Raw genomic sequence first — 22,681 nt, 5'->3', positions numbered from 1 at the left:
GGGCTTGCTTTCTCTGTCACCCAGGAAGAGGGCTTTCACCAAGAACCCGGCCATGCTGGCACCCTGATCTCAGACTTCCAGCCTCCATCACTGTGAGAAACAAGCCACTTAATCTATGGTATTCTGTTATAGCAGCCTGAGCGAAGACAAGTGGCACATTTGCCAAGAATCTGTTGGGTTTGCTCCCAAACCAATTTGCACCGGCCACACTTGTTATTGTAACGATATTCCACAGGCTGGTGAAATATGAGTGCAAAAAGGAAGAGATTTGTTTTTATGAAATTCGCTAGAGATGAGTTGCTAAAAAATACTGTTGATTTAGGCATGGAAGAAACAATGACAAGACAGCCAGAAAAAAAACTGCCACAAGAATCTAGAGAGATTCTGCACTCAAGCTGCTGCACAAGGTCTTCAAATCCTGTTCCGCTTGAAAGAAACCCAAATCGGAAACCAGAAGGCAGATTCTGTAGCTTATGTGAGGAGGACAGGGTGAAAAGCCAATTAATAGCTCCACACTCAAAGATAAGAATGGCAAATGTTCAAGGTGTATGTCATTTAGAATAATTCCACGCTTTCATTCACTAACCCTGGGCCCCACTGAGCTGGGTGTGTAGGCTTCCACAGGATTATGAGCCTCATCTTATAGGTGAATAAACTGAGGCCCAGCGTGATGGCAGCTAAATGATGGAGCCAAGATTCGAAAGCAGCCAGTCCGGTTGCAAAGTCTGTGCTGACTCCCTGTACCAGTGATGTCCAATGGAAGTTTCCATGACGATGGAGATGTTCTAACCTGTGCCTGACCCTGGCATGTGTGGCTAATGAGCAGGTGAAATAGGCTGGTGTGACTGAAGAACTGAATTTTAAAACTGAATTGAATTTTAATTAATTTTTTAAAAGATTTCATTTATTCATGAAAGACACAGAGAGGCAGAGACACAGGCAGAGGGAGAAGCGAGCTTCCTGTGGGAAGCCCGATGCAGAACTTGATCCTAGGACCCCAGGATCATGACCTGATCCGAAGGCAGATGCTCAACCACTGAGCCACTCAGGTGCCCCAAATTTTAATTAATTTAAAGACAAATGGCCACCCACACAGGGCTAGTGGTTACAGAGCACAGAGCAGCTCTGTGCTACACTAACTTTAAGACCAGGCTTAAAGACCTGAGCATCGCAGGCTTTTTTAGGGTCTTTGCTTTGACCCTTTCCAGACAATGATATCTTCTCAAATCAAACCCTGCCCTCTTTGATTCAGATGTCTCTTGATCCCAATCCATTATGGTGACTGGGGGATGGGGGGACACTAGCAGGAAGAGAAGGGACAAGTCTATCAGCCATGGCTGAACCCCAAATGCCACGTGGCTATGACCACTATCCTGTGCTGACACTCCACCACGCTCCTCAGGGCAGGGAAGCATTGCCTTTAGGAGCAAGAGCTTGCCTGCAGGACAGGAGCGCTCCTTCCCTCCTTGGCTGTGTGATTTCCTCGTCACTGCAGCCCTTGGAGCCTTGGCTTCCTCCCCTGGGAGGTGGGATGAAAAGTGCCCAGCGTAAGGGTGACATGAAGCGACATCTGTTGAGCCCCTATATCCCCACTTGGATTACTGGTCACTGACCAGTAAATGTCCTTCCAATTCACTCCAACCTTCAGGGTAACCCTCCTGCTCAGAGCAAAGATAGAGTGGAACCAACCAAAGGAGGTAGGGATGGAGAGAGAGAAATGGTTCTTTAAAAAAAAAACAATTTTATTGTGAAAATTCTTAATCATACATGAAAGGACACAGAATGGTTTAACAACTCCCCATACTCCTATCAGTTCATTTTAAAAATTATTAACCAGAGTAAAGGTTTCAGTTTTTATTTTTTAAAAAGATTTGTATTTATTTATTCATGAGAGAGAGGAAGAGGGAGAGGCAGGCTCCCTGCAGGGAGCCCAACGTGGGACTCGATCCCAGGACCCTAGTATCACGACCCTAGCCGAAGGCAAACACTCAACCGCTGAGCCACCTGGATGTCCCCAGAGTAAAGGTTTTAGTATCTCCATTAACCCAAAGATAACCATCCTTCGGAAAGTGAAGAACTCCCAGAGGCTCCAACTGAATGGCCACAAACTCATGTTGGGAATCCTTTGGGCGGCTCTGGTGGGTCCCAATAGTCAGAGACAGGTTCATGCTCAGACAGCTATGGCTTATCCCCCAAATAGTATCTGCATCAGCCTGGGAACAATGGTGCCCCCCCACACTGGGAAGGGCTATGGTGTTTCCCTGCTCCTAGCTTCCATTTTTCTGGGTCCCTCAAACCATACAGTTTGTCTTCCAGTGCCTGGAAGATTCTGCAAGAACCTCACATCCTACCTATAATGTTCTTTAAATTAGCAAGAGGCAGCTTTTTATTTCTTGCAGCCCAGATTCCTTAAATGATACTCAGGCTGCAGAAAGGTTACAGCTGTCATCTTCAAGGAGCTGGTACCTGAAGCCAAAATAATCCATTCTTTTAGGACAGAGACGGGAGAGAGATCTTATCAGGAAAAACACCTGGGCTCTCTGGGCTTCTGGAAAATTACTGAACTATATTTTAACTCTAAAAAAATCAATCCTTTCAGATCCCAGGAGGCCTGAGGAATAAGCAGTGCGGAAAAGGAAAAGAAAAAATTAATTTGGCATAAGGGGTACTAGCATTTGCTAGGCACCTACTCTGTGCTGAGTGCTCCTTCACACTTTCATCTAATCTTCACAGAAGTACTGGGAGTCCGATACCTTCATGCCCATGTCACAGATGAGGAAACTGAGGCTCGATGGCGAAGTCGCTTGTCCAAGAGTGCAAGGCTCACTGAGTGAGGTCTGGCTCACTCAAAATTCATGTTCTTTCTTACCTTCTGCCCCACCCTGCACCACCTTACGTGACAGCCACTTGTCACCCTCCCAGCCTGCATTTTCTCTTGGACACGGGAATGGCAAGGCCTGCCTGGCTCACAAAGCGCTCAGAAGGTTCTAGACTCATAAGGGATGTGGAATGCTTTGAAAGGCACCCAGGATCCAGCTGGGGGCTGGGACACCTTCCTCGTTGTCCTCAAAGAGGATCCTGGAAGAGGATCCAAGGCCTTGTGGAGGGGCTACGCATATGGCTCTGGCATGAAGGGACAGAGGAAAATCACTGGGTCCCCTGAGGTCCCCAAAGGAGGGAAGAGGGGGGAGGCCGAGGGAGAGGCAGCTGAAGGGGGTGCCTCGGAGTGCTGCTGTTTTGGGTGACTGCTCAGCTGACGGTTTTGCAAGCTGAGAAATACACATACACAAACTCTGACCTCCTCTGGCTTAAAATAGAGCTGCTGAACCCAAAACGCCAAGCACAGGGCAGAGTCACCTGCCTGGCAGGGCCAGACAGCTCCCCCAGGGCCCCAGCTCCCCCAGCCCCAGCAGGCACACCTGACAAAGCACCGCTCAGCTGTGTGTCACAGGGGCCTCACAATGGTGGGGGTGGCCAGCGAGCCAGGGCTTCTCAGCTCCATCCTAGAGATGAGGAAGCTGGAGCCTGGAGGGGCTGTGGGAGGGTGATGGAGACGGGGGCATGATGCCTGACGAAGCCGTGGGGTATAGTGGAAGGATCATGACCTTAGGGACCACACAGCCCCGAGTTCAAGTCCTGGCTCAGCCACTGCCTGGCTGTGAGGACCTGGCAGGCGGGGTGTCTTCTCTTCTGTGCCTTGGTTCTCCGCACTGGAAAGCGAGCGCTCCGTTAGTCATGTCTGTGAATATGCCTAGCACAGACATGTGCTTCCAGAAAAAGAATTCTTGACATCTGCAGGCAGGCAGGCAGGCAGTTGTACAGAGGGAGCAAACGAGGCTACTGCTAGCGGGCACCTGGGAAGTGACACACATTATCTTTCATGATCCTCCCCGTGGTCTTGTGAGGTGGGCATTATTATCACCTGGGTTTCTCCGAGGGGGAAACCAAGTCCAGAGAGATGTCCTCCCCACATTCACCCACCTAGACAGGAGAGGAGCTAGAATATGAGCCCAGGCCTCGTTGACTCCAGCTTGTCAGTGGCCAAGACTCGTTAACTGTCCCCGGAAAGCTCTTTTCAGAAAATCATGGTACTCCCCCCGCCCCCGACCCTGCCGAAGCTGTGGCCCAGGCTCCTCCTGGGCAGGAACCAGAAAAGAAAATTTGCTGATGCCACTATTGCAAATGAGGCTTTCTGAGCCACTGAGATGCAGTCTGGCTTCCCACGGGAAAAAGGGGTGCGAGGCCCCCGATTCAGCCCCAGAACTGAGTTCCAGAGCCCACGCTATAATGTCTCTGCGGGCCCGGGGCGTTCACTCGCTTGTGATATTTGAAACGGTGGCTAACACTTCTAGATGAGTCCTCAGGGCCAGATGCTACTTTTAGCGCTTCCTGCCTATGGGCTCCTCCGTCCTCACAACCACTGAAGTCATTCCCGGCTGCTGCTCAAAGAAACGATGGCAAATGTAGCGGCTTGAACAACACAAGTGTGCATCTCCCACTCCCGTAGGATGGAGGGCTACACAGGTGGCACTGGCCTGAAACTGAGGTGTCGGTGGGACTGCATTCCCTTCTGGAGGCTCTAGGGAGGCATCGCCTTGCCTTTTCCAGATTCTAGAAGTCACCTGCTCTCCTTGGCTTGTGGCCCCTTTGTCTCCATCTTCAAAGCCAGCAACGTCGGGCCAAATCCTTCTCATTATCTCTTTGGTTGTCCCTCTTCTGCCTCGGTGTCCACGTATAAGGACCCTTGTGATGCCCCCTGGCCCACCCAGATAGTCCAGGATAACTTCCTGTCACCAGGTCAGCTGATTAGCAACCTCCACTCCACCTGCAACCCTCATCTCTGCTGTGCATCCTAACCTATTTATAGGTTCCAGGGAAAGAACGTGGGCATCTTTGCAGGGGTGGTGCACAGCACCTTATGAAACAAGAACTTTGCTAACCCTGTTTTACCAGGGGATGAGGGGGAACTGAGACATCCCAAGTTTGTACGGCGGTAAGCAGCAGAGGTGGGATATGAACCCAGGCAGTCATGGTGCAGAGTCCCTGCTCTCAACTTCTCCAGGCTGCTGCTGGTCATCTGTCCACAGTCACCGGGTGTGTGCTGTGCCAGATCTGGGTGCTGGGGACAGAGAGGTGACCAGGGGAGGCTCCCTGTCCTCAGGAGGAACACAGGTATGGGATGTGAGGATCACAATGCAGTGGGATGAAGGCAAGATGGCAGGAGCTCAGAGGCCTCTGGCAGCACAGAGGACGGCCACCTGCGGAGGGGCCAGGGAAGGACGCATCCAATAAACTGGGAGCTAAAGGATGTAGCCATGCCTACAGCGTAAGGAGACTGTCATGATAAAATGCAGTGATACTTGCAAAGTGCTTCATCCTGGCAGGCATTCAATAAATGTGGGCTGGTGAGTGTGATGGGAAGGGGACTGTTCTAAGCAAAGCAATTTTGTGCAAGGAGCTGATAGTTCAGTGTGGCTGAAGCAAAGCAAAACAAAACAAAACAAAATCACAAAGGGACTGTAGGGAGAGAGGCTGGAGTAGGGATCCGGGGAGAGGGGACGCGTGCCAAGGCTGCAGCAGAGTCCAGGCCACGTAGATGCTCTGGACACCTGCAGGAGAGGCTGCCCAGGGCTTGCCCAGAATCCCCACAAAGACCCACCCTGGACTCCGAAATGAGTCTCACCTCAGTGCAGGGCAGCAGGAGTGGATTTCTTGGGGAGTGAGGTCGATGGAAGGCTTCCCAAGCACCCAGCTGTTCAGGCCAAAGACCCGGGCATCATCTCGAGTCCCCCTTTGCCCTCCAGATCAGGCCCATCAGCAGGGGCTCCTGCTCCATGCATGCATCAGGGTAACACCAGCTCGGGTAACGGACTGCCCCCATAGCCTCGGGGCTCCACACAACAGGAGCTCAGAATCGGTGCTCCTGGTCATTCGGGCACCCGGGCTCCTTCCACCTGTGGCTGTGCCCTCTCCTAAAGACTCCTCCTCTCTGCATTCAGTCTGCAGGTGGGGGAGAAAGAGGTAGAGCATGGCAAGGGGAGGGCCAGGCCTGGAAGTTGACATAGGTCACTTGCGCCCACATGCTGTTGGCAACAATAACAAGTGTAAGGGAGGCTGAGACATGTGGCTGGGCGTGTGTGCCCAGCTCCAGCTCCCTACCCCATCTCAGATCCATGGGCTTCTCCGCACCTCCGTCCCTGCCACCCACCACCACCACCATGCACGTGGACGACGAGAGTCTCCTAAATAGCCTCACTCTTAGCCACCACCCCTTTCCCACAGGACAGCCAGGATGCTCTCAAAAAAAAAAAAAAAAAAGTCAATCTGATCACTGGCATGTGTTTTCTGGATACAGCCTTTCTGGTCTAAGGGACTATAAGACCCTGTGTGAAGTTGCCACCCTACTGTCCTTCTGCTCCCTGCTGCTCCAGCCCCAGCAGGCCAATTCCCCAGCCACGCTGGTTCTCTGCTTATGGGACTTGCACCTGCTGCCTGGACCCTCCCTCCCCAGTCACTCCTCAGGGACACCTTTCCCACCACCTCCGCCAGCGTGCCCCCCCCCCCCAGGAACGGTTTCCCTTCTGTCTCCCACCTGTCTCCTACTGTGTGTCTGTTAGACAACCCTCCTTTCTAGGATACCAGCTCTGCGGACCCCAAGAAGCTTGTTTGCCCCAGTCGGTGCTCAGTAAAGTTTTGTCGGATGATTGAACAAATGAATGACTGGCCCAAGGTCCCAGGACCATAGTGGTGGGGACCGGACACCTGCAGACCCGGGCTTTGGGCGCTCGCCCCAACTGTGGCTGCGGGCAGACACCTGCGCCCCCGAGCAGGTGTTGGGAGGGGCCTGGGGGGGGCAGGAGGAGCCCGCTCGGCCCTCCTCGCCACCCCGCTCCCCGAGGCCCCGCCTCCACCCCCCACCCCCGCGTCCGGCCGCCCGCAGCCCGCTCCGGCCGCGCGCGCGGGGCGGGGGCGGGGGCGGGGGCGGGGGGCGAGGGGCGGAGCGCGGGGCGGCCGTCGGGGCGCATGGCCCGGCCCGGGGCGCGGGGCCCGCGGCGCCGCCATGAGGAAGCAGAGCGTGCGCTCGGCCGCGCTGGTCCTGTGCATCCTGTCCTACCTGCTGGTGGGCGCCGCGGTCTTCGACGCGCTCGAGTCCGAGGCGGAGCGCGGCCGGCAGCGGCTGCTGGCCCAGAAGCGCGGCGAGCTGCGGAGGAAGTACGGCTTCTCGGCCGAGGACGACCGCGAGCTGGAGCGCCTGGCGCGGCAGGCCGAGCCGCACCGCGCCGGCCGCCAGTGGAAGTTCGCCGGCTCCTTCTACTTCGCCATCACCGTCATCACCACCATCGGTGAGCGGCCCCGCGCGGCCCCGCGACGCCCCGGGCGCGAAGCCCCCTGCCCTGCCCTGCCCCGGCCCGGCCCGGCCCGGCTGGGGGCTTTGGGCCGGTCCTCCGCCCGCCCTCCGCCGAGGGGGCCGGCGGCGCACGCGGGCGGGCCGGGAGGAGTCGGGGGCCCAGGCTGGCGCGGAGGTGGCACGCGGGGGTGCTGCGGCCCCCTCCGGGGGGGACCGTGGAGCGGGCGGCGCGCAGGGGCCGCAGGTGGAGGCTTCCCGGCCCGGCCGCCCCGCCCTCGCCGCGTGACCTCAGGCGACTTGCTTAACCTCCTGAGCCTCACTTTTCCCCTCTGTAAAATGGAGCTTGCGGATAGGCCTGATTGCCAAGGGGCTAACGGCTGCAGAAAGTTTTAGCGCAGGGTCTGACACATAGAAAGCACTGAAAAGGAGAGACTGATTTTTGTATTGTAATTATGCTGCTACTCCATGAGAACGGGATCCAGTCTGTCTTAGTCACTGCAGTGTACCCAGCCTAGCGCATAGTAGACACTCAATAAATATTTGTGGAAGGGATGACTGATTATCACAAGCTTTGGACCTCACCCTCGGGGATCCAGAGCAGTTTCTCTGCAGCATCTGGACCGCCAGCCGTTGCCATGACTACCGTCTGGCTGGTACCTGCTGAGCTGAAGCCTGGGGAAGCAGGAATGGAGAGGAGCAGGCTCTGCAGGGCTCCAGGCCGGGTGTCAGCTGCTTCCCGGGTCCCAGCTGTGGATGTCTAGGCACACACACCACCACCACCCCGGCCGGCCCTGCCCCAGGGCTTGGATCACCACTCTGAGCATTGGAGAAAGTTTTTTTCATAATGCCCCAGCAAGTGAGCATGAGCTGTGGGTTAAGAACCTGGCAATTACATAGCCCAGACTTCTGTTCTCATCTCTGTCACCTCCTGTCTTCTCTGGCAATTGGATGTACCTCTCTGAGTCCTAGTTTTCTCGACTGCAAATGCAGTTCTTGCTACCTCCCTGGGTGGTTGCCAGGTTTAAATGAGGTCAAGTGTGTAAAATGCTTGGCACGGTGCCTGAGGCTAATTGGGCACTATTAATTAGTAATAATAACAATTCATTGTTTGCCAGCTATGGGCCCAGCTCCCATTTAGCCCTTTATGCCTCCTGTCAACATGGGCACCTCTGCTTCCCTACCTGGGCTCAGCCCTAGACACTCCCTGTTGCCATGCCAGCGGGTGGGACCCCATCCACCTCTTTTCTGCCCACCCCCACACTATCCGGAGGCCTTTGGTCTTCTCTGCTGGCAGCTCCTCTCTGGCATTTGGGAGCCTGGGGAAAGGGACCCAGTGGAAACAACCGGAGTATTGCCTTTTCTGGCCACCTGGGGGCGCCAGCTCGTGCCGTGTGATAGGGCTGCATAAGCCAGCCTTGCAGAGAGCTGGTCGCCAGAACTCAGGAGCTAGAGTTCTGTGTGGATGAGAGAGGCGCTGAGCAGCTGTGGAGGAGAGTGGTTAATGGCTCAGGCCTTGGGATCTTGGGGCAGCTCCTCGCTCTGAGCCTTGGTTCCTCCTCTGCAAAATGGGGATCATAATATCATCTCCTACAGTTATTGGGGGGGGGGTTACAATAATCTCTGTAGAGTACCTAGCATGCTTAGTTATTACCATCATTCGCTTCACTCTGTCAAAGCCTGACATAGCCCCAAACAGCTGGAAACAGCACTGCCCGGCACCTGACTGCCAAAGAGGCTCCTCTGTCTCACACTCAGCACTCCCTTCGGTTAGATTTGATTACTGATGAGGAGGAGGAGGATTAATTATTAAACTTTCATTGAACCCTTAGTCTGTGTCCAGCTCTGTTCAGGACGCTGGTGACTAGGGACACAGGGAAGTGATTGGCATGGTCTCTGGCCTCAAGGACCTCACAGTCTAGTGGTGGATGGAGCTCCCCCAATAACAGATGGAGACAAACTGACATGAGGAGGCATGGGTCTTTAAAACATGTACTGTGTTGATATTTTGAATAAATTATACATGCACACAGCACACACTCCACGGGCTACAGAAGAGGGGAGAATGAAAAGGGAGTCTCCCTCTCACCCGGTCCCTCAACCCATAAATTCCTTTCCCTGGATTAAATGTAGTCATCAGTTTTTTGTGCATCCTTCCGGATATATTCTCTGCCCATGTATTCCTTTAAAACACTTCCATTATATAGACATTAGGTTGTACCCACTGTTTTTTGTCTCTCGCTTTTTTTCACTTGATATTTTTTGGTGATTTAAAAAAAAAATCCCTAAAAAGCTGTGTCACCTTGGGGTGCCTGGATGGCTCAGTCAATTAAGTGTTGGACTCTTGATCTCAGCTCAGATCTTGATCTCAGGGTCATGAGTTTGAACCCTGTGTTCCAGCCTACTTAAAAAAAGAAAAAAAAAAAAGCTGTGTCATCTTTTCCGTGGCTGTAGAATGGGGGTTCTCGACCTTGGCACTATTGACGTATTGGACTGGGTAACTCTGTTGCAGGGCTGGCCTGTGCATCATGGGATGTTTAGCAGCATCCTTGGTCTCTCTGCCCACTAGAAGGCAATAGCACACAGCCACCACCTCCCAGTTGTGACAACCAGAAGTGTCTCTAGCCACTGGCAAATGTCCCCCTGGAGGACAAAATTACCTCTGGTTGGAGCCACTGCTATGGAGGGCTCTGTCATTCAGTGGGCACCATGATTTATTGCACCAGACCCTTCTTGATGGACTCTTGGGTTGTTTTCACCATAAGCAGCGATGCTTCAGTGACGACCCACATGCCTACCACACTTTGCACACGTGTGTCTTGGAGGACTCACTTGCTAACTGTGGAACTGCACGACCCAAGGGTTTGTACATTTACACTTTCGCAGATGGTGCCCATTTGCTAGAGGAGGCGTATTCTCTTGGGCAAAGGCTCACCTGAGTTTCCTGGGTTATGGACTCCTTTGAGAAAGCCACGAAAGTTTTCACTGCTCTTGCCAGGAATGCTCATTCCCTGCTGATGGCACAGTGGTCCAGGATTCAAGGAAGCCCACTCCTGTGTAGGTCTCCTGTGACAGTGAAGAATTGCTATACCAGACTGAAGAAATGCTTAGTGAGGGATGTGGGAAGAAGTGGGCTAGGGGGAGTGGGGAAAAGGGATCCAGGAGAGGGAAGAATCATGAGAAGAGGCATGTGGAGGTGGGGTGTGCTGGTTGGGGAAGCAACACGGGGTGAGGCTGGACAGGTTGGGGGGTGGGAGTCAGACTTCTCATGAGAACTGGTGGGTGCTTTACCCTGTGGGTACTGGGGCATCATGGAAGATTTTGCTTTTTAAATCAGGGCATCATTTACACACAGTGAAACGCACCATTTTCCAGTGTAGCAGCCTCCTGCAGAGTCTTGACAAATGAGGGCCTGTCAGGCAACTGCAGCCACCACCAAGACCTAGTAGGCTTCCATCACCCCCGAATTTGCCTTGCCTCTTTCTGGTTAACCCCTCCTCCATCCACAAGGACTGGCAACCACAGATCTGCCCTCTGTCCCCACAGTTTTGCCAGAATGTTTCCAGAATGTCATTTCCACGGAACGGTGCAGTATGTAGTCTTTTGAGCTTGGCTGACGCAGCTGAGATCCACCCTTTGCTGGGCAGGTAACCCTCTTGGTGCCTTTCTGTGCCTGAACAGATGCACTGGGTGGACGTTCCGCAGGTTCTTTGCCCGTTCCCCGCCGCACACCCCCCCCCCCCGACCGAGGGAGGGACGGTGGGTTGTTGACAGGTTGGGGCGATTAGGGGTAGCGCGCGAGGTCTCAGAGGCGGGGAGTGACCTAGTTCGAAGCAGCAGCTTCGGGGAGGCCGCGCCGGGGAGGGGCGGGGCGGGGGCGGGGCAGGGCGGCCGCGGCGGGCGCTCACCGCTCCCCTCCTCTCCCTCCAGGGTACGGCCACGCCGCGCCGGGCACGGACTCGGGCAAGGTCTTCTGCATGTTCTATGCGCTCCTGGGCATCCCCCTGACGCTGGTCACCTTCCAGAGCCTGGGCGAGCGCCTGAACGCGCTGGTGCGGCGCCTCCTGCTGGCGGCCAAGCGCTGCCTGGGCCTGCGGCGGCCGCGCGTGTCCCCCGAGAACATGGTGGTGGCGGGGCTGCTGGGGTGCGCCGCCACCCTGGCCCTCGGGGCCGCCGCCTTCGCGCACTTCGAGGGCTGGACCTTCTTCCACGCCTACTACTACTGCTTCATCACGCTCACCACCATCGGCTTCGGCGACTTCGTGGCGCTGCAGAGCGACGAGGCGCTGCAGAGGAAGCCGCCCTACGTGGCCTTCAGCTTCCTCTACATCCTCCTGGGGCTCACGGTCATCGGCGCCTTCCTCAACCTCGTGGTCCTGCGCTTCCTGGCGGCCAGCGCCGAGGCGCCCGAGCGCGCCGCCCGCCGCCCCGGCCCGCTCCGCGCGGGGGCGCCCGAGAGCCGCGGCCGCTCCCCGCCCCGCCGCCCCCGGGCCCGCGCCCGCGGCTCCGCCTCGGTCTCCTCCCGCGCGCAGCGGCCGCAGCCGGGGGCCCGCGACAACCTGGGCTTCTCGCCTCCCTCGAGCCCCGGGGCCGTGGGCGGCGGCGCGGCGGGCAGGCCCCCGGCCCGGCGGAAGTCCATCTGACGGGCGGCGCGGCCCCGGGGCCACCGGGCAGCACCGCGCCCCCCGGGACTTGGGCGGGGTGAGCGGCGCGGCCAGCCCCCCCTCCCCCAAATTAGAGTAAAGCCGCAGCGCAAGCGGTGCGAATCCCCGGGGGTCCCCGCGGTTTGGGGAAGGCGGGGCCGCATCGCCTCCCAGGACAGGCTGCCTGCCCGCGCAGCTGGCCGCTCTCCTGTGGTGAGAAGAGGCAGGTTCTCCGTGGTGCGGGGAGACGGGCGGCTTCGACGCGGGCCCCGCCCGAGCAGGTGAGGCCACGCTCACCCCAGGAGGAGCCTGAGAGGTGCCGGACCTCGGACCTCGGGAAGCGTGTCCTGCCCAGTGCGGAGGGGTGGGCAGATCTGCACTGCTTAAAGCCTCTCTCGTCGGCCCCCGGCCCCCGAGCGAATGGAGCACGCACCCCCCTCCTCGGGGCCCCCTCCCCCACAGCCTGATACTCTGTCCTTGGCCAGTGCCGCCTCGCCTCACGGTGAGAGCGGGCCTTGCTGACACCCGCATCCCTGGGGCATCCCTGGGGCATCCCTGGGGCACCGGACGCAGCAGCATCCCCTGGGAGGAGCCCTCGTCTGGCGGCAACTGCGAGGTCTGGGTCCTGCCAACTGCCCACCGTGTGACCTTGGGGACTGTCATCCCCGACCTGGGCCGCGGGTCACCTGGAATCCGGCTCCCCACCCCGCTGCATCTCTGGAAGGGTCACGTGCCCTGCCCCTACGACGCCCAGGGTGGCCATGCTGGCTTCCTGTAGCGCTCTGCTCCTCCAAACACCAACTCCCCTTGGCTTCCCGGACAGAACTCTCCATACAAAGCAGAGCCAGCCAGGTTAGAAAAGCCAAAAACTTTTAATTTTCAACATGAGCTACATGGTCATGAACACAATGCAACATGGCCCACTCCAACCCAGGCCTCCCCCCGCCCCAGGGAAACCCTCCCTCCCTCCCTCCCTCCCCAAAGTCCCGAGCAGCTCCTGCTCCCGGAGAGGGAGTGAGGGAAAAAAATGGGTGGATGGAAAGGCCCCCAGCCCATGGACCCGGGGTCTGGCCTCCCTGCTGCTCATTCAGGAGGCAGCCAGGGAGTGAAGGGGTTCCAGATGTCAAGCCCGAGGCCCCGGGTTCGAGTCTCCACTTCGCCCTCACAGAATCTAGGAGTACAGTGGACACGGCCCGCCTCCCCCCACAGGGTTGGTGAGTCACATGAGCTCATGGACATGGCGGCTTTCCATCCACTCTTAGGTGCTGCTGTACAGACAAGGGGCCCTCCCAGAGAGCCAAGGGAATCATTACAGGGGAATGTGGGGGGGCTTGCTCCCCTGGGCCTGGCACAGTGCTGCTGCTCAATAAATAAATGCAGGTGGCCTTGCCTGACGCAACAGCTGTGCTCCAAGGTGGGGGTGGGGGGGCTCGGCGCCGCCTCTGGACACAGGTGCCCAGGAGCTCCTGGTTTAAGGAACTGGATGGTGAATCAGCTTGTAAAGTGCGTAACCACCCCTTAGACTACCTGCCTCACCTCCTCACATCACTCTGAACTGCTGCAGAACTGAGTTCTAGTCCCGGCTCCACCATGAACCCACAGTGGGACCTTTGAAGGTACCTTCCCCCCCAGGGCCTCAGCTCCCTCCTCTTTACAGTGGAGCTCCTAATACTGATCCCCTCTACTGCCAGGGGCTCTACTGAGGCTGTACGTGACAGTGACGTAAAAGCACTACGTCTGGAAGGCCAGATCTTGTTACAGCTAAAGGTCTTGTGAGGCTTTCCCTAAGAGGAGCTGTGCCACGGCCACCTCATTCCCACACAGCCCTAGACGGGAAGGGGGTGCTTCTCATCTCCCTCACGTTGGTCCTATGGGGTTATGACCCCCTCAGTGGGAGCCCCTACCTGGACACTGAGACCTGAACCAAACCCTGTGCACCCTCAGTCAGCTGGGCCAGGCCTCAAGAGAGCAAAGTCTCTCTGGCAATTCTCTCCCCCAGACCTGGGCCCACAGAGATGGAATCACACAGGCTGGGGGCCCCACAGCTTAAAGACCACAAGTACCTATCATGGCAGGTGTGCCCGGGCAGTGGCTTCCTGTCCCAGGAAGGAGGGAAGCAGGACAGAGCCCCTGTCTTGTCTGTGGCTCCTCTGCTGAAGGGTCTTGGGCAAGTCACTTCCTGACTCTGGGCTTTAACTGCCTCACCTCTCAGATGGGCTACAATTTGCCCTGCCCATCTTTTCTGGGCCACTGGAAATCTCTAGAGAGAGAAGGGAGGAGGAAGTATCGTGGGAAATGCAGCCCCACTGGTCCTGCTCTGGCTCAGCCTCAGCCTCAGGTGGGGGGAGGCCCAGGCTGGGGGTGCCACTGAACTCACAGGCGACCCCAGAGGCAGGCCTCGGTCCTCATCTATAAAATGGACTTCGTGAATGGTCCCCGAGGCCCTTCCCCACGTGTACAGAAAGCAGATTGTGGCAAAGGGAAATGGAGGCTTCCTCCCACAGTAGCCTGTGACCTTTGGCCCAGCGATTGAAAAAAAAGAATCAGCCCCTAGTGACCCCAACTCCTGGCTCCCAGCTCTCCACAATTCCACTTCTCAGCTACTCTCCAGATGGAGTACGAGCTGGCAAAAGATCAGACAGCAGTAGAGACAGGCTGGGTTTGAAGGTTCCCCAAAGCTAATGCTGAGAACTGCCACCCCCTCCCCCAAACCCCCATCTCTTGGTGAGGACAGACAGTGGTTCCCACACCAAATGGTCAGAGCCCCTTGGAAGCAGGGCATGTGCTCACAATGATGATACAAAGAAACAGGGCTCTAGCCCCCACCCCACCCCACCAGGAGGTGAACTGAGATTTCACAGAACAAACAAGAAAGTCATTGAGGGGGGCCCTCGGTGACCACCCCCAGGATGTTATTGCTTTGGAGCGCGCTCTCTCTCTTTATAAAGGCTGTGCAGACCCTAGAGGGTAGGCTTGGGCGGGAGTGGGGGGCGCGGGGGCACCGAGGCCTCTCTCCCTCTGTGTGGGACAGCCAGGGTCTGCCCCCCGTCTTTGAAAAGCTACCCCTGAACCACCAGAGCAGGGACGGCTGGAGAGAGAAGGCGCTCTCCTGGCTCAAAATATTCCGAATGATGAGTAATAAACGAACAGCAGAGAAATCACACTGGTTAAAAAAAAAAAAACAAACAGGGGAGGGGCTGATTCTGGGCCTCAGATCTGAGGCCATCCAGAGCCCTGCTGCCTCCTGCCCCAGCCTCGGGATTCCACCCAGCACAATCCCAGGAAGCTTGAGCATCTCCGTCTCCCCTTCCCAGTGCAGCATGGGAAGCTCCATGGAGGCGGTATAACATCCAGAACTTTAAAGGCTCCCCAGGGCTTAGACAGGCGGAGGGAGGAGAAGGGAGAGAAAGGGAGGGAGGTGGAGAGGGAGGAAGGGGTCCCAGGTGGAAGAAATTGCCTGGTCGATAGCCCGCAGTGAGACCAAGGACCAGGCGGGGCTGAACACTGCTGGGCATCCCCAGTGGAAGATGACGTCATCCCGTGGAGCCCAGGCCTCTCCACCAAGGCCCACAACCCTCCGGGGTCCTTCACAAATAAAACCAGTACCAAAGATAATGCATCAGAACATCTGAGTATAAGGGGCAGCTCCAGCTACAACCCTGGGGTAGGGGGTGTTGGGGAGGGAAGAGGAAGGGCTGGCCTCCCATGAACCAGGCTCCAGGCCCAGACCCAGACTAGTGAGGAGACAGCCGTCTCCTGGAATGTTCTGGTGCCTCCTCTCCACCCCTGTCCTGGAACTCTGCAAGGACTATATGCAAGCTAAGAGCAGGCCCCAGGGCCTGGAACACTAACTCTACCCAGCTAAACTGGACTACGCCCTACACAGCAGGGACTGGGTAACGAGGGGTGGTGGGCTGCTGGGTGCCTCCCAGGGGAGGTGGCAGAAATGTGCTTCTATAAAGAGGGGCCAACCTGTGTCCTCCCAGCATGCAAAAGGGCTTCCAGAGGCCTCGGGGAGGGCCGGACCAGGAAGGCAGCTACCCGGGCCCACTTGAGAAGGAATCTCCTGATTCTTACACTCATGAGCCAAGGTAGTTGAGGCCGGGGCAGCGGGTTCTGCCCTTAGTACAGGATGGTTTGTTTAAAAAGACTAAAATAGGGAAGCTCTGTTGCCTCCCCAAACCCCTAGCCTGGAGGCAGAGGGGTAGACAAGAAGACCTTTGACCTCATCCAACGAGGAGGGCTTCTCCTATTTGGGAAACCCTTGCCTTGGCACCACCAGTCAGTCCCAATCCCAACTTTACTCAGGCTCCCTCTCCAGTCCGGCGTCCCCAAAATTCAGAGACGGTGAGTGCTCCAGACTTGGGGTTCTCGAAAGTCAGGGTCCCGCAGTTCTTCCACCAAAACACAGACGACCCAGTTCTTCCCAGTCCACTGTTTCCAAACTAGCTTGTTGCAGTCCCATGGAGCATGGCACCCTGGGGGGGCTCTGTGCCAGGCCCAGGGCACTGCCTCCTTTCCTTTGGTCCCTGCTGGACCCCCAAATTCCTAGAGCCACCGGAAGAGGGGCAGGCAGGAAGGGACAGACACGGACTCAGACACGCTGCGGCAAAGCTCCTTCCACAGGCAGGCGGAGGGAGGCCGAGCTCCTCTTCAAGCGGGAGGCTCTAGACCTCCCCGGAGCTGGCTCCGGATCCTTGCAGAGCTGCCCCATCGGCTCTGGGGCAGGAGTAGCTGCCTGAACCCGGTACCGCAGGAAAGACACTTGCTGGTAATTGGCACCATGGAGATGGCCGCTGGGTTCTGGACTTGGCTCCGGGCAGCGAGCTTCCGAGGAGGCAAAAAGGGGGAGCAGTCGGACAGTGTCTGGGACGGGAAGATGGTCTGCGCTGCCGCCTCAAATCTTTTCCTTTCTCCGGATTGCAGCCACGTCCACCAGGTCGAGAACTGGCCAAGTCAAAAGTGCAGCCAATCCCGTTGGGAGAGGGAAGGTCTCAGGGGGTAGGAGGCAGAGAGGGGGTGAGGAGGGGCCCTGGGGGGGCAGGTTTCCCCATTCTGCTTCCCCGCTATGGGGGAGAACCCCATCCTCCTCTGTTCAATGTGCCCCTGGGCCTGGGGTCCCAGGTTGGGGCTGGGCATTCTCCAGGTCTTGTTGGGGAGCCCCCCCCGCCCCACCCCGGCCCTAAGATCGCTCGCCACAGGGCCCCACGGTGCTCTCGAGGGACAACTGGGACGCCTGCCTGAGCAGGGGGCCCGCGGCGGGGTCCACCATGGAGGAGGTGGGGAAGAGCTTGTACCAGCCCACGGCTAGGGTGGTCAAGTCCAGCTCCTCCAGCAGCACTCGAGCCACACCCATGAACTGCTTCCGCTCCATCCGCCCGTAGTTTCCCCATACGATCACCTGGGGGGCAAGAGACGCTGCGCTTCAAATCCTGCCAGTGTTGCTCACAGGTCACCCCCGCACCTACTCCATCTCTGAGTCCCATGGATGCTACTGCCTTAGAATGCCCCAGGCCTAACTGCACTTCCCTGGCTCTGGTGCCACCATTATCGCTCGCCTGGACCACTGGCTTCCTGCCTCCCAGCTAGCCCTCTCCATTCCACCCTCCACATCCTCCGTCTCTGAAGCCAAGCCTGGATGGCTGACCCTACATTGTGAGTCCCCTGCCTGGTCTGCCCCCCTCCAACCCCCACCTGGCCCCCTGCTTCCAGATCCTGGGAAACCCTCCACGTGAAACAAGTTTTAAAAGTGGCTGGTAGAGGTGCAGGTGCTAACTCCCTTCCTTTTCCCAACTGACTCCTCTACAGTGCCTTCCCTGCACTGTGGTCAGTACTCTCTCAGCATAGCCAGTTGGGTGATTCCAGTGGCTGCAGGACCCTCACGTGCTTGCTCTTCTGTATCTCCAGTTCTAACTCTTTCCCCTCCATGAAGGTGGGCTGGCTCGATCATTCCGTAGACCTTGGCGGTTTTCATGCACAGCTTCTGGGGTCAGACACATGTAGTAGGTTCAAATCCCAGTCCTGGCTGGGTGGTTTGGGCAAGTCATCTAACCTCATGGGGTCTCAGAGTTCTTGTTTCTAAAGGAAATTATCCCCAGTTTACCTCGTGCAGAAGGATCAGAGGGATGGATATAAAAGCTCACTGTAAACTCTCGGCTGCTCCTCAAGCATAGAGTAAGATGAAAACGGTCTGAGCCTATGCTACTGTGACGTGCTTTGTGGCGGCAACTAATCCAAAGCTACACTGGTTTCAAAGTCAATCTTCCCAACAACCCTACAAAATGCTCCCATTTTAGTTGTTCAGACCGAGTCTCGGAGAAGTTAAATCATTTACCAAAGGGGGCTCACCTGACCAATCTTCAGTGCTCCTTGGGTAGCTGTTCAGAGGTCTACCTCTAATGCACGGATGGATTCATTTTAAACTGGGGTTATGAGCTGAACTGTATTTTCCCCCAACTTGATGTTGAAGCCCTAGCCCCCAGAATGTACCTGTATTTGGAGTCAGAGCCTAAGATTCAAATGAGACCATTAGGGTGACCCTAATCCAATCCAGCTGGAGTTCTAAGAGAAGGTTAGGACACATGGAGAGACACCAAGGATGCATGTGTGCACAGCAGAAAGACCATACGAGGACACACAGTGGGAAGGTGGCCGTTTGCAAGCCAAGGAGCAAAGTCTCAGAAGAAACTGAATACCCTGATCTTGGGCTTCCAGCCTCCACAATCGTGACAGATAAATATCTGTTGTGCAAGCCACCCAATCTGTGGTACTTTGTTACGGCAGCCCTAGCAAACTAATACAACTGGTGATCAGATCTCGTGTCTGGTGCTGGTGAGTCTGTCCTGCTCTGACATTCAGAGAGCTCAGTTAGCAACGACCCCTTCCCTATTTCTGCTTCCCCACCCTCTCCACATCCTGGACAGACCATTCTCTGGAGCTTCCCCAAAGATGCTCATGCCAGAGGCCAGAATGCATGACCTTCATCTAGTAGACGAGACCTGCCCCCTAGATGGTCGTCTGGTGGGTTACACTGTGTCTGCATGCCTCCAGGCTAGAAGACTTTTCCCAAACTTTTTTTGACAGGGATATACAGTAAGACACTTAGAGCGAGGCGCATACGTGGGATTCCCGATTAAGGCAAGTGCCTCTCACCAAATACGGCTTGCCTTACTAAGAATGATAAATGTTTTCTTTCCTATTCCATTTCATTAAACAAGCTAACAAACAAATTTGCTAAGAGGTGCTAACCTTATTTCACAGCTCACTAATGGGTCTTAACCCTCAGGTTGAAAAATCCTGCCCTGGACAGGCTCTGGGCTTCCAGGTTTGGCAAAAAGTCCCACTGTCTTGGCAACTTGTAACACTTTGGGCCTGTCCTCATTTGCTTTTCCTGTCCTGGTTAGAAGCAAGAAATTGAGGCACCAGCTAGAGGTGCCCGAGTAGCAGCTCTGCGATGACGGGCATGCGGTTCCCGCAGGCATCTGACCTGGGCCCTGCCGACGCCCACGATGGGCAGCTATTTCCAGCTCCATGTCTGAGTCACCCTTAGGACCCTCCTAATGGCCAGGGGGACAAATGCTTCTCTAGCTCCTCCACACCTCCCAGTCGATTATCTCTGTGCTCCAGGCTCAGCCCCGGGCTTCCAGAGGCTGTTAATAATAACAAGAACAATGGGACAGCCATTTGAAGAATGTTTCCAATGGGCCAAACATATTTTTCTTGCATAATGCATACATTTCGTTGTCACAATAATGTTCTCTGGAGGGTCTCCATCTTACAGATGAAGCATCCCCATCTTATATAGATGAAGCAGCCAAGGCTCAAAAAAGAACTGGTGCCAAGCAGTACCCTTGGAGCTCAGATCAACCACAGAGCTCTACTTCCTCCAGGGGAAGCTCTCCAGAGACTTTCTCTCTTCCCAGGAGTGCCCTCCTCTCCCTCTGGAACTAGACACACAGACACATAGACACACAGACACACACAGACACACACAGACACACACACACACACACACACACACACACACACACACCAGCGCCCCTCACCTGCAGGACTTTGCCCTGGGGACTCTCAGGAAACAGCAGCACCTGGTTATACAGCGGGTCCAGCGACTTGCGAGCAACTTTGGTCTTCTTCTTGGCAATGCAGACGCCGTTCTCCAGCAGGTAGGCCTTGATATAGGCCGCTGAGGACAGGCCAGCGGGGAGAATTCCAATAGGGCCCTCAGACGGTGGGTAAATGGCTGCCCACCCACTGCTGGGGGCCAGCTGTCCCCCTGGGGTTTGAGGAGACAGCCACAGAGGTGGGTGTGGTGGTAGATGTGGATGATGGGGTGCAGCCAGGGTTGCGCAAGGCCTCCTTTACCCCCTTGGGGGGGTGGTCCTGCCTGCTTCCTCCCTGCCTTTGCTCACTGTGTACTTCCTGTTTCCTCTCTGCCCCTGATTTGTTCACCCCTTCCCCTGCTTACACATTCATCACTGACACATTCACTAGGCCTGGGTGTGAATGTGTAAGCACCTAGGTAAAGGGGTATAGCTATAAACAGGAAAGATGGTCCCTGTCCTCCAGAAGCTCAAACCAGTGGAAGACCAACAAGGTTAACTGAGAATCTCAAATGCGTCCCCAGAACAAACCCTAAACCACTAGCTCATGTGAGTCACTAGAGTTGGGACAAAGGGATCCCCCGTAGGCGGGCCTCATTTTCTCTTTTCTAGACCCAGATACCCATCAGGACCTCCTCCCTGACCTCCACCCCTGCCCTGCGGAAGCAAGGGTAGTCCCCACACCTGGCAGTGTCTTGGAGCCTGGCTTGGCCGTAAGCCCCCGAGCCTGGATGATGTCCACTTCAAGCTGGCCATTCCGCTCCTGCAAGCCGATCTCCACGTCTCCTGCAAGACACCCAAGCAAAGGGACGGGGAAGTGGCTTAGAAGCTTGCCCAAGGGCTCAGCTCCTCCTCTCTACTTACAGATGAAACCCCCTTCCCCTGCTTCAGCTCCAAACAAGACCAGAAACAACTCCAACACAAGTCCCTGGGCTCTGCTGAGGGGTTGGCAGGTATGGACAAGGCTCTAAGCTGGGTGCTCAGTGGACTGCCAAGATTGAGAGGGCAAGGCGAAAGCTGCAAGGCTTGTGCCGCCCCCCCCCCACCTCGAACAGCCCTTGGGGCACTTACCCATTGGCGTGGTGGCCAGGGTCTGGCGGCCCACAAACTGCGCTGGCCCCATGCTGCCCAGGAAGTCACTGAACTGCGCGTCTGATGCCAGGCAAACTCCCCCATAGTTAAGGCTGCAAGAAGAAAGGATGAGACCAAACCAAATGTTCCAAGGCATGGACTGAGGACTCTGAGGACTCAGAGCACCTCTCGGTCCCTGGGAATTCTGTCCACATCCATCACCCGGCCTCAGGCAGACTGGTGTGCTGTCTCTCCCTCCTCCCTTCTATGTTCATGGCCTTAAAAATCTCCACTTCAGCTCCAAAATTCCAGGGCTTATTAGCTTTTGTGTCCTGTACCATCCCCTCGCCTCTCCTCACCAAGCCTCAGCTTCCACCTCCATGAAATGGGTAGGATACCTGCTGTTCTAGGCGATTGTAAGAAACATGGGAGGTGATGCTTGTCAGTGCCTGGCTCCTGTGATTCTAGGGCCACGACACTGTGTGGTCCAGAGACCAGCAGCATCGCCCAGGAGCAAATTAGGAATAAAACTGTACCCCCACTCTACCCCTACTGCTGAATCAGTCAGCCTTTAATTTTTTATTTATTTTTAATTTTTTAAAGATTTTATTTGAGCGAGGGAGAGAGCACAAGCAGGGGAAGTGACAGAGGGAGAGGGAGAAGCAGGCTTCCCACAGAGCAGGGAACCAGATGTGGGGCTTGATCCCAGGACCTCAGGATCATGACCTGAGCTGAAGGCAGATGCCCACCAACCGAGCCACCCAGGTGCCCCTCATGTAGAGTCTGCCTTTTAACAAGAGCCCCAACAGACTTGCTTACATCTGACAATTTGAGAGGCAAAAGACCAGTGGCTCAGCCTCAGAGGTCTCCTTTTGTTGCTGCTACAGGGCTGCCCAAAGTCTACTGCCCACCCCACCCCCCCAAAAAAAAAAAACAAAGTCCTCTGCCCCTTCTGTTGGGAAGGAGACCTCGAATCTCCCCCTCTCCAAGACACTGATTCCCATGGAGCAGAGCAGACCAGGTTCCTTAGTCTGTGTATGAAGTCAGCCTGGCCAATCAGCCCAATCCTTCTCTTGGCTGAACTGGCTCAGAGACCTGCAGGTGGCCCAGTTCAGCCCACAGGAATCTAGTTAGGAAGCTTTGTTTTAACTGCGGGGAGTAAGAAGCTCTCTTTTTCCAGCAGACATGAACCTCAGAGAGAAGACTGGAGCCAACTTGCTGCCATCTGGGAATCCATGAAGGAAGCCATCAGACAGGTGGCACTGCATGAGCTCCTGGATCAAGTTCTGCCTGAAGCAAGATACTTCATATCTCTCTCTCTCTCTCTCTCTCTCTCTTTTTTGGTTACATAAGTCAATAACAACTATTATTATTATAAACTATTATTTTCCTTAAGCTGATTTTAGTTTTCTCTCTCATCTCTGAAATGGGAATGTTCCCATTTCCTGGGTCTGTAGTATTAAATGAGATGAGGCACTGAATACCATGCTTGAGGTGCCCTGCTATCTTTAGGAACAAAA

General features: G+C 55.9%; 2 protein-coding genes across 3 annotated transcripts in view; one reads left to right on the top strand and one right to left on the bottom strand.

Moving 5' to 3' along the window:
* The first annotated feature begins 7,060 nt into the window (after positions 1 to 7,060).
* On the top strand, positions 7,061 to 11,988 carry KCNK15 (potassium two pore domain channel subfamily K member 15). The gene is made up of 2 exons (XM_055307647.1): positions 7,061 to 7,343; positions 11,276 to 11,988. The coding sequence occupies exons 1-2, from the start codon at positions 7,061 to 7,063 to the stop codon at positions 11,986 to 11,988; spliced, it is 996 nt and encodes a 331-aa protein (XP_055163622.1).
* A 1,635-nt stretch (positions 11,989 to 13,623) lies between these two features.
* The window catches only part of RIMS4 (regulating synaptic membrane exocytosis 4), a 62,746-nt gene continuing 53,688 nt past the window's right edge, over positions 13,624 to 22,681 (bottom strand). For both annotated transcript variants that reach the window (XM_055306554.1, XM_055306564.1), the window contains exons 3-6: positions 21,162 to 21,274; positions 20,775 to 20,876; positions 20,034 to 20,173; positions 13,624 to 17,389 (exon numbers count right to left, since the gene is read on the bottom strand). In XM_055306554.1, coding sequence (XP_055162529.1) covers positions 17,171 to 17,389; positions 20,034 to 20,173; positions 20,775 to 20,876; positions 21,162 to 21,274 — 574 coding nt within the window. In that variant the 3' untranslated portion in view covers positions 13,624 to 17,170. The remainder of the gene's footprint in view (positions 17,390 to 20,033; positions 20,174 to 20,774; positions 20,877 to 21,161; positions 21,275 to 22,681) is intronic.

This window comes from Nyctereutes procyonoides, unplaced genomic scaffold (genome assembly GCF_905146905.1).
Source record: "Nyctereutes procyonoides isolate TBG_1078 unplaced genomic scaffold, NYPRO_anot_genome, whole genome shotgun sequence".
NCBI lineage: Eukaryota > Metazoa > Chordata > Mammalia > Carnivora > Canidae > Nyctereutes > Nyctereutes procyonoides.
Note: the sequence above shows the minus strand (reverse complement) of the source record. Positions and strands in the feature narration are given on the sequence as shown.

Excerpts from the sequence above, each read along its gene's own strand:
- KCNK15 (XM_055307647.1), top strand. The coding sequence starts at position 7,061 with ATGAGGAAGCAGAGCGTGCGCTCGGCCGCGCTGGTCCTGTGCATCCTG. Across the intron at positions 7,344-11,275 it reads CACCGTCATCACCACCATCG|GGTACGGCCACGCCGCGCCG; the intron begins GTGAGCGGCCCC and ends CTCTCCCTCCAG.